General features: G+C 48.2%; 1 protein-coding gene across 1 annotated transcript in view; it reads left to right on the top strand.

Annotated features, from left to right (window-relative positions):
* Window positions 1-3,596: 3,596 nt before the first annotated feature.
* The window catches only part of kirrel3a (kirre like nephrin family adhesion molecule 3a), a gene marked incomplete at both ends in the record, with an annotated part of 168,331 nt that continues 155,143 nt past the window's right edge, over window positions 3,597-16,784 (top strand). Inside the window, one exon of the mRNA XM_084445643.1 lies at window positions 3,597-3,639. Coding sequence (XP_084301769.1) covers window positions 3,597-3,639 — 43 coding nt within the window. The remainder of the gene's footprint in view (window positions 3,640-16,784) is intronic.

Here is a 16,784-nt window from a genome sequence, read left to right on the forward strand (position 1 = left end):
ACACTACATTTTATTATGCCGTTTTCTCTGCTGCTGTTGAGAAAACAAACAGCAGACATGATAGGGGAATGTTCCAGGGCTCTCTTCCTTTCATGTTGCATAGCTCGCTTGTTAAAATACAGGTACAAATAAAAGGCACTTCTTTTTAGGTGAACACCGTGCCTTTTGCTTGCCTTCTTTCTAGGGGTGCCCACCACTCTTGTAATGAAGCTAGAGCATCTTAAACAGTGTGCTCCAACAACAAAGTGCTAAACTGTGTTTGGGCTTGGAGAACCCAAACACTTGAAAACAAATAAACAGGTCGGTGAACCCAAGAGGCTTCCTGATTACAGTTGATTTGTTACAAGGCATCCAGCTGTTTCTGCTGACGTCCTATTACCTTGCCAGCTGCATTGACCATCCTGGACAATTTAGCCTTGCTCTTTGCACTGAGATTTCTGTGATGTGATGCTAAAACCAAGGCTGCTTTCCAACAAAACTCATATAAACCCTCTAATATAACTTGGATAACACCAAACCCCTTAAGCTCCCCAGTCAAAACATTCTCTGACTGGCTTTTTATATAGGGAATTGGTGTTATCCGTGAAGTTCAGCTTATTGTCACATCATGGACGGCGGCAGGATTTTTTTCTCTCCAGGGGCTAAGGAGGGGCTTGACCAATACATGGGGGTGCTAAGAAAAAAATAGATTTTCATGACAAGGGCGTAGGCATGATTTTGACATTTAACATGGCGTTTAAACACGCCGTTTTCATAGCTATATTAAGCCATTGTTGCTTGTCAGCCAGCTTGGCCAGTTAGCTAAAGTTAGACGTAAGTTACTTATGCTAGTGCTAGTAGGCTAAAAATCAGTCGCAAGCCATCAAACGTTCTGATTCAAAACTCATTTGTCGATTTAATCGTATGCAATGTCTAATTTCATAAAGTTTGCTAGTTTACCCTCATGACTGAGAGACATTTACCTCATCCAAATGCAATCATCCTCAAACTCACAGCGGGAGAAAGGGTCACATTAATGCTCCACAAGTGAAAGTGAAGTGAAGTTGGTGGTGATTGGCCAATATTCAAACACTGTCAAAACCAGCTACCCTCGTCCCTTGCGTGTAATTTTCAAATGTACTTTTTTTTCTCCACCCGCCCGTACACCGACACGGCCCCCCCACCCCCACCCCGGTTCCTACGCCTATGGATGCAAACAATTAAATCAAAGAATTTGCTCTAACGTGTGATATTTATTCGATCTAGACCTAATAATACATACAGCGAAAACATCCGAGTGGGGTTTTCAGCTGACTGATTGCCAATATTCAACGATCAATTATGAACGACTGGCTAACGTACGAGCACACTCACATCAGCGCGAATCGTCTGGCGAGGCGAGCTGTTAGGCTCGTAGGCATAGTAACCAGACCAGACCCCACCAGGCGCATGTAAATCGCAGGGTACTGTACCTGTAGCATGAGCACGCAACCATGGGACCTGATTATGAAGAGAGAATGGCTGATAATGAACTTTTACTTTTTTATTTTGAAATAAAAAATATACCAAAATGTTATAGGGGGCTTAACCGGGGCTAAGCAGATTTGTGACGGGGCTATAGCCCCGCCTAGCCCCGGTGTAGCGCCGTCCCTGTGTCACATCATGTATCGCGAGGCTGCCACAAGGGTGCGTCCCGCGTCTCCGAATGCGCCCCAGCCAGACCGCACCCTGCGCAACGTTTCATTTCAGCACCACAGACCGCGCTTTACATGGTAGATGGCCGGAGCCATGGCGACCAAACAACCCCGGGCCCGTCAGCACCATGGACAGTGGGGACAGGTGATCAACAGGGTTTACTGGCCCTTCTTCGCTGCCCGAGCAACCATCCTACCCAGCTGCAGCCGATCTCCTAATCAAGGCCGGCGGGTGAGAAGACCGGCTGTAGCCAATTGGCTAACGAGCCACCACGCCACAACAGGCCTGGGGAAATGTTCAGTAGTCTACAGACTCAGTGAATATGGAGTATGTTCTTTTCCCTCTCGACTTCCCTCTCGCCTTATATATATATATATATATATATATAATATATATATATATATATATATATATATTTATATATATATATATATACGTGTGTTAAGGCACAGAGACACACAGTTTGGACTGGCAGAAAGGTCTCGATGTATTGGACGCAGCAAGACTAAACATGTCCCGCTTGCGTGCGTGTGCACACAGACAAAACAATTTTTTTGAGTGCAACCAGCCAGTGTGGGGGTGCTATAGACATGGGGTTTGGATTGGGGTGTGCGGGCGTAGAGCCCAGAGTGCACCGAACCGCCCGAACCCGGGGGGGCGCCACAGAGCCGCCCGAACATGGCCGCCCATTCACCTCCATTCATCTGAACTCAGGAGCCAAAATTTCAGTTTTAGATAGATAGATAGATAGATAGATAGATAGATAGATAGATAGATAGATAGATAGATAGATAGATAGATAGATAGATAGATAGATAGATCTAGGTTAGGGTTAGGTTAGAGTTCCTACAAAAAAGGTTGTTTTGCACTTCAAGACTCACCCAGTTTCAAACCAGGGACCCAGGATTTGTATCCACAATTCTGACAAAATGCTTTCATAGGTTTCAAAAATAGAACATTTATCTGCAGATAATGTGATGATGTTTGCTGAACTGCACTCTGCCATTCTGCTTTACAATATTACAAATGCTTTCCCTTTGTATAACCTTAATCTAACTTGGCCTTGACAACCGACATCTTTGTGTCTCACCCTAGACTATTGATATAGAACAATAGGCTACTGTCGGTGTATTTAGCATTATTTTTATATATGTACTATTGATTTAGTCACATCATCATGCTCCTACAGTTTTTCCCAGGAAAAGCAACACGGTCTCTGGACTGACTGACCAGCTGACTGACATAGAGAGAGGGGGAGAGAGGGAGGAGCAAAGACCCCCCCCCCCCCCCCCCCCCCAGGCCCCCACCCCCTCCCGTGCCTGCTTCGCTGGCAAGCCAAAGCACTAGTGAGACGCTGAGGAGAGAGACAGAAAGAGGGAGAGGGGGAGGTTTCACATAAGGAGAAAGAGCGAGAGAGAGAGAGAGAGAGTGAGAGAGAGAGAGCATGGAAGCGTAAAGCACAGTGGTACCGCGAGACACTGACGCACAGAGAGTGAACGGCTGAAAGAGAGATAGAGAGAGAGAAAGAGAGATAGAGAGATAGAGAGAGAGAAAGAGAGAAAGAGAGAGAGAAAGAGAGACCTTAGAAAAGCAGTGCGTAAAGCTTGAGAGAAGCTGAGCAGCGGTGAGGAGCGGACTGAAGACTGATTCAGCGTGAACCCGAGCAGAAAGAGAGAAGAGGACACTCTTTCACACACACACGCACTCACGCTGTGATCAGCTGAGGGAAGGAGCTACGATTCCATCCTCCACAACTCAACACACACACACACACACACACACACACACACACACACACACACACACACACACACACACACACACACACACACTCTCTCTCTCTCTTCAGAAATCATAACTTTCTCCCGCGCCGTCAGAATCCCATCGTTTGAAGACTTCTCCTCCAATACTTCTCTCCAACAATGATTCCTTGGGTGCTTCTCCTGTCCTGGCTTTCTGGACTGGGTAAGTTCACCAAGCTCTCTTATCTAGGCTACCTCTATACTCCATCTAGGCTACCTCTCTCCTGCATGTTCCTCTTGTGCGGACGGCCACGCGGGGCGAGGGAGGTCACCGTGATGACCGTGTCCCTGTCACTGTCACCCTGTCACTGTCACCAAGTTTGAACGTCCCCTCCCGTGGGGGTGTCAGGACGGTGCTTTAATGATTTGTTGTTGCTGTTTCGTTATTTATTTATTTATGCTCCTTCTTTCCATCCTGATCATTCTGCGTTATCCCCGAGTCTCTTCTACATGGCGGGTTTGTTGCGTCAACAGCAGAATGACAATTGCGCTGATTGCGGGTGCGTGTGCTGATTGAGACGGAATTGTGGAGTTGATGCCACTGCTGATGAACCGAACGAATTAAATATCGACGCTCTTCCATATATCGACAGTCGTTGTATCGTTTGATCACTCGTTGAGGATGAGATGAAGTCATTTGTTTATGCATGGGATGTTTGCGCTCTGCAGAGAATGGGAGGCTTCTGTCACATGAATATGCAGTTGTTAATTAGGCTACCTACCTCATGTTATGACTGAAAGTTTTGCTGACTGCAGTGCTCAGGGAACAATGAGTTGGATTTTGCTCATAACGTCTGTGTGTGGGCAGACCTGCACTTGCTGTGTGAATAGAGAGCCTGTTTTACAATAACCTCGCCGAGAGACCCTTATAATGAAGTTTCTCGACACTACCTCCCATTCTAACTGTTTTCCGGGACTCATAATAGTCCCCCGTTCCACGGGGCTCTTATTTCACGTATCCACACTCACGCACACAGTTCTACTCTAAATGGCAGTCCATCAAACGTTATGGTTGAACCCTAAACTAAGGTTGGACGTAAGGAGGCATGAATGTGTGACTGAACCAGCAGCCTCTCTGGACCTTACAGTAGGCTATACGAGCGCAGTGCGCCACTAATTTGAATCTGACACCGGTAATAAAAGTGTTTAATACGGCTCTTAGAAGCTCTCTTTCAAGGGACTGTACATCAACCTTCAAGTGGATGTCAGCCCCATAGCCTGGTTTTATGAGCGTGTGTGCGTGTGTGTCGGTGTCGGAGCAGAAATATTTTTTCTTACCCCTTTTTTCTTTCATCTTTCCCTCAGTAAATTGTGTGTGTGTGTGTGTGTGTGTGGGGGGGGGGGGGGGGGGTGCTTCATTATTTATTACCTCTCGTGTGCACAGTTTTTGTTTTGCTAAAGAATGTAATTGTATAACCTCCTCCCCTGCCTCCCTCCTCTCCTCCTTGATGCGTAAACCGCGCCATGACTCGGATGAACTACCCTTAATGTTGCACTATAATTGGGGGAGGCTGCACACAAGAGTAGGCTGGTGCTGAACGCTCCCCAAACGGAGGTGCTGCGCTCCTGGAAGACGCAAGCTCCTGGACCGCGGGTCAATATGTTTCAACGAGGAAGCGTCTTCCCCTCTGTCAGGAACCGGGCAACTCCAGTGACCTTAGAAACTTGCATACTCTATAGTATATACTCCCAATTAACTGCCGCTTTACAGCTGGATCCGGCATCGGCGTTCAGCAAAGCCGGTTACCACGGTGTGGAGGTGTGTGTGTGTGTGTGGGGGGGTGTGTGTGGGTGTGTGTGGGGGGGTGTTAGGAGATTTGGATGTGTTTGCATGTGGGCTTCCCCCCCATGTCTCTGTTCTGGGTGCCTGGTGGGGGGTGGGGGGGATCAAGTGCCTCTCCCGCTGTCGCTGTCTCTCGCAATACAAATGATAGAGCGGTGTGGTTTGCATCCCTTGTCAGCAGAATCAGAGTGGATGTCAAACAGAGGAACAGCAGAGGAACGTGTGTGTGGGGAGGGGCAGGGGGGGGGGGTGCTCGTCTGCCATCTGACACCCCTTCTGGAGATGGCAGTCTTCATCCAACCTTCTCATCTCTGCCATATGCTGTCTCAGCTCTGGAAGTTCAGAGTAAAAGTGAAGCTCATAACATCGAATTAGCACCGATCATCTGAGGTAGGTGTTTGAAATGAGGGTTTCTAGGTGATGCAAAGTGTTCTGATTGCAGATGATTGCATCTTACACCATGCAGACACACTTTTCACCGCACATGTAACCGAGTGAATCATGAGTCCTCGTAAAACCCTTGAGTGTAGTCCTCCAAGATAATTGTAGCGAGAAGTCAGTGAAATGCACTCCCCTATAAAAGGAGGTACTAATGATCCTGCTGATAGGGATGTCTGTCTTGGCATAGTTGTATGCACAGCCGACTTGCAAGGTTGTAGGTTCGCGTCCCGCCCTAGACGATCCCTTGACATCGGTCAAACGAACCAGAAGCACAAGGTAGACGAGAGTACTATCGTTACAGTGGTGCCGTGACCCACGTGTGGAGTGAGTTGAGAGGCGTGAGTGTAACCGAGTAAATCGTGAGTCCTCGTTAAACCATCGTGGAGTGAGTGTAGTCTGAGGTAATGATAGTGAGTAGCCGGTGAAATTCACTCTCCTAGTATAAAATGAGGTGCTAATGACCCTGCCGATAAGGATATCTCCCTTGGCGGAGTTGTTAGCACATCTGACTTGCAAGTGCAAGGTTGCAGGTTCGCGTCCCGCCCTGGACAAACCCTTAACATGGGTCAAATGAACCAGAAGCACAATGCAGATGAATACTACCAATCCCTTAACATGGGTCAAATGAACCAGAAGCACACACTACTTTTTTAATGGGTTGAGTTGTACAGTATATTTGATGTTAGGGTTCATATAAAGTGTATGCAGGAGCCCAACTTGCATACGCATGTACAGTACCTTGCGTCCCCGACGTTCCATTGGATGGCGGGCTGTTGTTGACAGCCCCTGATTGGTTCTAATAGTTGATGTGTGAAAATGAAATACCGTAAAGGCCGCTGGTAAAACAGCCTCCTGAAGCAACGAGCGCTAGCATTAACGTTAGTAGAATAAACACAGACATAAATGCAGTTATTGCAGAAATAGACACAATAACCATTAAACAGGAACAAGACTAGCGGAGTTTCTCTGAGGAAAATACACTTTGGCCGTTCTTCTGACTGGACTTGGCAAACATTTTGTTACACTGATTGACTGAAGGAGTTTGTCTGTCAAGGCGAGTACTCCCACTCACTGAAATGGTTCTCGATACAGTAGGAAGAGGTCAGACTGATCTGCGGAGAGAAACAGAATGTGAGTTCACTAGATCAAGATGATCTCACAAGGCTAATTCTATACCACATAGTATATCAAATATCAATATTTTATTTGCATTGACTGAGTGAGATGAAATTAACTTGGAACCTTTTCTGATGAGAGATCAGTATTTGGCGGCACACACACATACACACCCACACACACACACACACACACACACACACACACACACACACACACACACACACACACACACACACACCTGGGGATCACACTTTAACCCAGGTGAGCACACTATATGTCATGACACCTGATTTATATCACACTTTAACCCAGGTGAGCACACTAAAGCCATTTTTCCACTAAGAAGCTAATTTGCTCAAAATCGATGTGAATCTAAAAGTTCCTGCAACATGACTGATGAAAAAAGAATTACATCGATTGCGCGCCAAATTTGGTGCGCTAATTTAATAAGCTCGCTAAGGGTGGATTAGAGAGAGTTGATTCGACATTCATGTGAAGGAAAAAGGTTGGAGCGATATAATAATATTATGCATGCTCAGAATGTATCCATGGAGTTCCTGCAAAATGTTTCATGTCTCGCGCACACCAAAGACCTTCACCTTGATAGTGTTATAGATTTATTCTAATAATGAAGCAGAGTAGTCGAGAATGCCACGGTTCATCTTTGCAAGGGGGTCCAGGGGAACTAGGGGGTCTGGGGCCGGGAGCAGGGGGCCAGCAGAACAAACCAGGGGTCCAGGGCAAGGGCGAGGGTCTGCACCGTGAGCCAGGAGCGAGCAGCGTGGACCAGGGGTCCGGGGCAGGGGTGAGCAGGGCGAACCAGGGGTCAGGGGCAAGGGTCCAGACTGGGAGCAGGGGGCGAGCCGGGGGCGGACCCGGCCCGAACCATAACAAGGAGAATCAACCGAGAGCAAAGATTATCATCAAAACAGAGCATTAAAAACACTGTGGTTGTGACCATACATGCATATGCAGAACTTCACTAACCAATTATCAGTAAGTAGGCTCAGAGGGTCAACAGCTGAAGTGAACATTTACAGAGATCAAAGATTGAACAGAGAATACACTTATTTGAGTTCATCTATTACAGAAGACTGACGCATTGCCCAATAGGTAAAATTTGTATTCCATTCGCTACATTGCTGATGAAAAATGCTCTGACGAGTTACTAAAATGCGCATCAACACGTGGAATAATGACATCAACTTAACTCAAGCTTGAATAGTTCTGTTAATGGAAAAGAAATTGGGGGGTCCTAATATTCAAATTTACGTTGATTTAGGCATTCATTCACTTGAAAATCCTTTGAAAAAAGGACTAATGTCATGACACCTGATTCATATCACACTCTCACCCAGGTGAGCACACTATCGGGGCGAATTCTTAAAGGGATAGCGTAGGTTTTTCTACCGCTATACCTGTGCAAATAACCCCCAAATAAACCTTGCTATTCACAAAGCACCCGCAAAGGGCGAAATACCGGGCTAACTGCGTTGCCATCATCATAGCGTTTCAGTGCGCTTGTGATCTTTGCTGATATTTAAATGAGGTAATTCTGGCGGGAAATGTGCTCATTTCTATGCAAAGGAGCCTCAGGGCAAAAACAATCCAATTCACAAAGATCAGCGCTAATTGCCACACGCAGTTCTAGTGAAATGATTTGCGTCTTCAGAGGGTTGGTGGTAATTGAAGTGCATTTGTAAGGGGTGAGAAATGAAGACGACGATGACCAGGAGCCAACTGCCAACCTGCCTCACGTGAGGGCAGATGATGAGGGCAGACATGTCAGGAAAAACATAGTCGCACATTATTTCACACGATTTGCTTCGCTGTCTTTGCAACAAAATAAAGTTGTCCAATTAAACTTTTGTGACCAAAAATACAATTAGGCCTACATCATTAGGCCTACAACCAAGCATTCAATGAAAAGTAAGAACGCCCAACTTCGGCCTAAACATTCAGCACCATGGGCAGCTCTGCTCAAACTCATTTATTTTGGGACGACATGACAAACAAACGCAATGACAAAAGATACAGTGACAAAAACAAAAAGGATGCCCGATTTTTGAAAATTAAATGTTCTCCTTTGTTCTATTTTTCAAATCATTTCACCTCTGTTTGCAATCCATACTATTGCGTTTGGAAACACCAAAGGCGCTCACAGACTGGGATATTAAATCCCAAATATGGTTTTTAGCCGTAAGTGTGATTTTTTTCTCTCTTGTAATTGTGAGACATACCTGTGGACCTCGTCCGTCACGGACTTCCTGTTCGCGCTCGGAAAATGTAACCCTTCTCTGCCATTGTCCTAGGACATGCGTACTGTTGCATGAGCAGTATGTACTATATAGTATTCATCAGGAGCAAACTGCGCTCAGCTGCAACACAGTATGGACGTGTTTGCGTTAAAATATCATTAGCGCAATATCATTCACTAATAGGTCGTTAAGACGGAGCACATAGCGGGCGCTAATGACACGCAGTTCGCGGCGGCGCTATTAGCGGCCGCGATCCATTCTTTGTGAATTCGCCCCTCGGTCACGACACCTGACTCGTATCACACGTTCACCCAGGTGAGTAACACTCATGTCATGACACCTGCCTCATCCCGGTGGAGTCATCATCCGCCCGCCCCAGGTCCCAGCGGGATTGGGGCATGACCACGGTTTCACCCTGGTCGCTTCGACATACAGTAGTGGAGTTGTATTGACTTTCTCAATGGAGCGTGTTTGCGTTTGTTTATGCCTCATATCTCTTCAAGGACAGGATCCGATAAGCCGGCGTTGACCTCGCCCTGATCCCCCCTCGGTTAGAGGGATGCTCATCAGACGCTACGGGGCCTGAACTTGTGTGTGAGATTTGCACGGCCCCTGTTCCTGTATTACCGTGCCGACAGGTACTTGGGCCGGCGTGCTTGAGGGGAAATGGCTGTTCAGGATGTGTTGCGGCCTGATTTACTCGCGTTCCTCCAACCACTGCGCTTCCGAACGGCGGAGCGTAAAAAGTTGAGAACGCCTTGATGAAATGAGCCACAGTCGGGAGTTCTGTTTTTATGGTGATTGTGTGGGTGCAACGATGCGTGCGTGTGCGCGCGCGCGTGTGTGTGAGTGTGTGTGTGTGTATAAAGTTTGTGTTTGTCTGGGATTAGTTGTATCGGGTATGCACTTTCATCACCATGCACAGCGGCCTCCAATAAACCCCATGCCATACACTATACAATATTTTATGCTCCTCAAGTAACAGGTGAAAAGGTGGCAACTTAATGGACAAATAAGCACTGAGATTGATTCCATTTAATTCCCCCTCCTGGCCGTCTAAGGAGCGCTGCCCTCGTATGCATAGGCTCAGCTGGTAGAACACTAGACTCTGTTCTCGTGTCGTAGGTTTGACTAAACTAAGCATTTTATTCTACATCCTACCCATATCAATTACATACAGTATGACAAGATGAAGTGTCTATCTATCTATCTATCTATCTATCTATCTATCTATCTATCTATCTATCTATCTATCTATCTATCTATCTATCTATCTATCTATCTATCTATCTATCTATGTCTGTCTGTCTGTCTGTCTGTCTGTCTACCTACCTACTTTTCTATCTATCTATCTATCTATCTATCTATCTATCTATCTATCTATCTATCTATCTATCTATCTATCTATCTATCTATCTATCTATCTATCTATCTATCTATCTATCTATCTTTCTATCTATCTACCGTGATACACAATGCTCAATCTCCACATCCAAGTGTTGTTCACTTCTTCATACCAGCGGGTGGACCAGGAGTCAGAGCGGACCCCATGAATAAGTAAACAGCAAATAAAAATAAGATAATTGAAGGGGTAGCGTTGTCCGGGGGATCTTACACGTGTAGTTTCACAGCGCCTTCTTATCACCCAGCATGCATTCTGCCTCAGATTACTGAAGGATTAATGGCCTCCACAATGGTGCCTAATGCACAGGAAACGACAGGCTGCGATTGGCCAGGGCCCTCCTCTATATCTCCATATGAAAGTGATGACTCATCACTTGGTACTCAGAGGGAAAGAGCAGCACGCAGGAAAGCACCACTTATCACTGGAATTCATTGGAAATCAATACATTAATTGTGTTGATCAATCTATGGATTTAAATTAGGACTCGGTAGCTTTTTACGGTAGCCGAGGACAAATGGAGGAAGGTTATTTTAACGATTCAGCAAGTTTGTCTAGTTCATTTTCCCCCTAATGAGCTGGTGCTGTTGATGAATGCCATTCACTGTGCGGAAGGTTATTACTCCACGCTCCACTGGCTATTAGAAGACGAGCAAAATGACCATTACATCTCCGTCGTAAGAAAGCAGCCAACCCCTGCTCGGAAAGATCTAGTAGGTTTGTGTCAGAACACTGTTAGTCTGCACAAGCAACCGGCCTTGTTGCGTGAGCGCGTATGCGTACACGCGTGTGTGTGTGTGTGTGCGTGCCTGCGCGTCAGCGTCGCGCGATCGCTAGCCCCGGTGACCGACGGGCTCGATTCGCCGTCCGATTTTGTCTGGCGCGCAATCATTTCATCGTTCTTCTCCCCGCCAAAGAGCCGTGACGCTAGTTTGTGGAAACATCAACATCATTCCCCCCCCCACCCCCCCCACACACACACATACCCTACTTTTGCCACCATGAATCACGTTGTCTGTCATTGTAGATCTACAGTACCTTTGCGCGCGCTGTTGCGCTGGATTTTCCTGGCAGCAGATGAAAAATTCCGGAGGAAACGAGCTGGCGGAGGTATTGACAGAGCTGTTAAGTCCTTCACCGGCCGGGGGATGGAAGATGTATCTGGTGTTGTGGGACAGCGAGCACTTTGAAGAATGGACTCGCTGATCTGATAAGGGAGGCGGTTGTGTCTGCCCGAATTTCCAGCCACAGCAGAATTCCACCTGGACAGAACCTGCCTCTATCTTTGTGTGTGTGTGTGTGTGTGTGTGTGTGTGTGTGTGTCTTTCTTGCCTCACACTCTCACCCAGCCTCACCCCCCACTACCCCCCTACACACACACACTCAAAGCCTTGCATTATATGGAGAGGACCTTTGATTGTGCGGCACACACACGATGTATGTATGTGTTTGTGTGTGTGTGTCTTTCTTGCCTCACACTCTCACCCAGCCTCACCCCCCCCGCACACACACACACACACACTCAAAGCCTTGCATTATATGGAAAGAACCTTTGATTGTGCGGCACACACCAGATGTATGTTTGTGTGTGTGTGTGTGTGTGTGTGTGTGTGTGTGTGTGTGTGCACACGAGCGTGTCTGTGTGTTGTTTGTGCGACACACACCAGGTGTACGTATGTGTTTGTGCGAGTGTTTGTGGGATCAGACTCCACAGCACCAATTACAACCATGCGTTTCACTTTTGCAATATAAATGTAAATCAGCCTTTTAACTTGTACACAGGGACTCAGGGAGGGGGGGGGGGGAGGGGGGAGGGGGGAGGGGGGTGGGGGGTTACCTCCAGATAAGCCTACGTGTTTCCCTGCCCCATGACCAGGTAAAGGCATTGTCGTATGATTATAGCAAAAGCATTTCCAGCATCCCCACGGACTGTTGTTGAAGGTCCATGTCTGAATAACTGCCTGGTTAGCTAGCCATGCTAGCCAATCGTCTATCAGTGCTGGAGTGGAATGACCAGCAAGCTACCCTCATCCTGCATAGTCTCACGGGCGAGGTCTTTAGCGCGCGGCAGGTTTCGGTTGCGATCCCCCCCATGCCCGCGAGGCGCCGGCCCATTTGAGCGCGCTTGATTGATCCTCCCTCGTTATTTTGCGCTCTCTAAACCAGGAAGGGGTGTTTGATGCCATCTTTTTGATGAGACGCATGAGCGATCGCCAAGGGAGCTTATAATAATTGTTCTCTGTGTGCCTTCTTTTGAACTCCACCGTACTCCCCAACCCCGGTCTGATTTGGAAGTCTGTGTTCAGCAGAAAAGGGCCCTATCTAATAAAGGCCCCTGCCGTAATGGGCTCTAAAGCTGCAGAAGTTTTGCTCCCAAACTTTTAAGGCTCACAGATTCGAGGGCGTAAATGGCTTCACAGAAGCTTAAGCTCTCAATTACCGAATCTCTGTGGCCCAGCAAATAGACTGACTGAAGCCAACGACTATCATAGATGGTCCTTTTGAAACTTATATGATCCCAGCTTCGACTGAAATGGTTCAGAATCAGAAATGTAAACACTCAGAAGATGTTATGTTCCGTTCAGATTATGCGCACTCAACTACCAATCAAATCTCCCATCGGCATTTACATACATTATTCACTCAGTTTCACTGAATATTACAAGCGGTGTTGAGTTGTGTACTCCTCTGCACAAGATACGAACACCAGCCTTGCAAACCAGGGAGGTATGTTACCACCAGGCAGGGGGATTTATCTTGGCATGCTTGCGAATTAATCGGATGACATCGGGTACAGAATCTCCCAGCCACTCCGACCTCCTTAGTTTTGCCGTTCCTGCTTGGCCTCGACCCAGGAGCTAACTGGCTGTGGCGTCATCAGCTCCTCTTTCGTGTGCCAAACTTCAGAGTCGGAGGGGGGAGGGTGGCGGGGGGGGGGACACGCCACTGTCCCCACACTGGGGACCTCTGTACGGAGAAATGAATGGCCTTGGGCGGGCAAACACCGGGGCAATGCGGCGATTCCGTTAAGATCCAGTCGCCGGTCTCGCCTCGTCAGGGTTAAGTGAGTTGAGGAGGAGAGATGGAGGGAGGAGTTGAGGAACAGCTAACCCCTCGGAGCCGAGGGCCGTTTATTGTTTCTTTATCTACAGCGATAATGGCGCTGCTACGGGGCTGGTAATGAGAGGTGAGTGGGAGGTAACCTTATAAAAGCTCTAATGTCAGATCAGATAACATCCAGAGAGAGCCGGAGAGCACCGTGCAGTCTCAGAGGATGCTTGGGGGGGGGGGTGGAGGGGGTGGAGGGGGCGGGGGCACAACAACATCGGGGCGTCGGGAGGATTCCTCGCCACCAGGAAGGGGCGGGGAACGGAAGCTCTTAAGAGCGCGCGGGGCTGTGTGAGAATGAGTCCCGTCAGTCCTGGAGTGAGTCTTAGATTGCGAGGGGCGGACAGGTGAGAAAGCTCGATGGGGGGAAATTGGAACGGGCATCTGGACGCCGGCGGCAGGTTTCGGACAGCCCTCCCTCTGTCTTTAATGCCCCCCGTTTCAAAACGCCGAGCGCTTTGTCAGTTTGAAGCAGGGGGAGCAGAGAGCGGTCGAGTGTCAAGGCCAGATAAGAGTGGCAGCCCAGACAGCTATACTTTTCATTCTGAGATTATAGGGAGATACCGAACTCTTTCAGGAGAGCCTTCCGGGTGGCTTGGCGCCAGTCTTTATTTTTAGCCGAAAACGACCCGCTGACAAATGTTCCGTCCCCTAAGAACCACGTCCAGATCTAATCTCCAGCATGAGAAATTCTGTAAACACTCGCACGGCCATGTGTTCCGCTCTGATAACACAATGTAAAAAATGGATTCCGTAAGAGCGCTAAGTGTTTCCTGGATCGCCGCTGAATGTGGAATGGCGTCCTCGCTGGTGCCGTGTGACAACAGGGCGCTGAAATCTCCAGGCGGTTGTTTGCCGAGCCGCTCTAGTACCCTACCTCGGTGCTTTATATCACCTCCTGAACAGAGTCTAAATGAATACACCATTTAGAACATCCTGCAGCTAAAACAAGTGCTCCATTTCGCATCTCTGAGAGGAAAGTTTGCCCTAATAAGAGTTCCCCCCTAATATGCGCCATCAATATTGCGTGGGCACGTCTCACCCAAGGGTCCTAGATTTACCGCCGTCCCCGCTCCCGACGCCATCGCTTGAAGAGGAAGTGAGACCGGGTTTTAAAAATCCCCATTTAAAATAGGACTTCTCAAACAAAGTTCTCCCGACGATACGAAGGTAGGCCTTCGGAGGGAAGTCGAGTCCCGATCCACTCCTTCCCCGACGTGGTGAATGAATACATCATTTACAGTCTACCATTAAAAAGCACTCAGTACGTGACCGCCAAAGACAGTACTTTCTTATGGGTGGCAGGAGTGTCGTAAAACTTGAATTCTCAGACACTCTCCTTCCCCAGTTGACAGTTGCTGTATTCTTCCCATTTCCGAGGATGTAGTCTTCCATTAACAGCTTCCCTATCTTCCGTTATTTCTTCTCTGATGCCTTCCTTCATTATCACCCTCAGTCCTCTACTGGCATGATGTTGCTGATGGATCGCTATCGCCGTGGGTAAGCAATAGCATTCCCTATCAAGTTTAATATTCAAACACTCATATTCAACTGGATCTCAATATACGGTATCAGTAGTTCTGAAGTTCACTTCCAGGTCACCGCCATCCAAGACATCCTGTTCAGTCCGCTAGCCAATATCCTAGCAGGTTAGATCATTTACAGGATATTAAAAACACCACAGATGAATGTAACCCTTTTGGAAATTCCTGTATTAACTGAGATTTGTTTAACATATTTCCTCCACTCCGCCTCTTAAGTGTGGCCATATATTCTGCCTTCCTTTTCAATTCTTATCCCACCTTCATAGATTCGCTCTGTCACCCCCCTCTCTCTGCCTCTCTCTCTCTCTCTCCCTCCCTCTCTCTCTTCCCCTCTCTTTCTCTCCCTCTCTCCCGTCTCTCTTTTTCTTTCTCTCCCCCTCTGCCCCCCCCTCTCTCTCTCTCACCCCCCTCCTGTCCCCCTCCTCTCTCTCTCTCTCTCTCCCCTCCTGTCCCCCTCCTCTCTCTCTCTCTCTCTCTCTCTCTCTCCCCTCCTGTCCCCCTCTCTCTCTCTCTCTCTCTCTCTCTCTCTCTCCCTCTCTCTCTCTCTCTCTCTCTCTCCCCTCCTGTCCCCCTCCTCTCTCTCTCTCTCTCCCTTCCTGTCCCTCTCCTCTCTCTCTCTCTCCCCTCCTGTCCCCCTCATCTCTCTCTCCCTAATCTCTCCCTCTCTCTCTCTCTCTCTCTCTCTCTCTCTCTCTCTCTCTCTCTCTCCCCTTCTGTCCAGTCAGTGCATGTCCCTCGTCCCTCTTTGACAGTCCTAACGTGTCAAAGAGCTCGCCCTCCTGCGGACCCTCATCCCTCCCTACTGCTGCTCACTTATGCAGCTCCCGGATGAGGAGGACTCATCCGAATTCATTCAGAACTCACGGACCGGCTAGGGCCGGCCCAACTGCGTCTCAGCCTGGGTTCGGGCCTCTGTCTCCGGGGCCGGTGGGGGTCCGTCGTCTGGCTCTGATGGTGATAGGCCTCCATCCTCCGGGGGGGGGGGACTGCCTTGGGGGAGGGGGCTGTCTGAGAAAGAGAGAGAGATGGAGAGACAGAGGGAGGGAGAGATGGAAGTGGCTGACTGCAGAGGCTGTCTGAGAGAGAGAGAGAGAGAGAGATAGAAAGAGTGAGAGAGAGAGAGAGAAAGAGTGAGAGAGAGAGAGAGAGAGATGGAAGTGGCTGACTGCAGAGGCTGTCTGAGAGAGAGAGAGAGAGAGAGAGAGAGAGAGAGATAGAAAGAGTGAGAGAGAGAGAGAGAGAGAGAGAGAGATGGAAGTGGCTGACTGCTGTGCACAAAAACGGCTAATGGAAATCAGGTGGAAATTAACACCACCGGGGATGGAGGAGAGAGAGAGGAGGAGGAGGCGGAGGATGAGGAGGAGGAGGAGGAGGAGGGTGGATGGGAAGGATTCATACATCTCTGCTCTTGCTAGCACCTCAAATTGATCACGCTGGCCTAACCTTGGCTATTCAACCGAAATCATGCGTCAACGTTTGGTTGAGAGATTCTTCCATGCGATTTTGGGTTATATCATTAATCCCAGTTTGTTCTTCCGTGGGGGTGAGGACCCATTTTTACATCCCGCTATACAAACCGAGAGACGAGAGGTCATTGCGTTTTTTTTGGGTTGAGTAGGGCCTGTGGCAAGGTAACAGTCTCGCAGCCTGCTG

This window comes from Borostomias antarcticus (genome assembly GCF_949987555.1).
Source record: "Borostomias antarcticus genome assembly, chromosome: 1".
Taxonomy (NCBI): Eukaryota; Metazoa; Chordata; class Actinopteri; order Stomiiformes; family Stomiidae; genus Borostomias; species Borostomias antarcticus.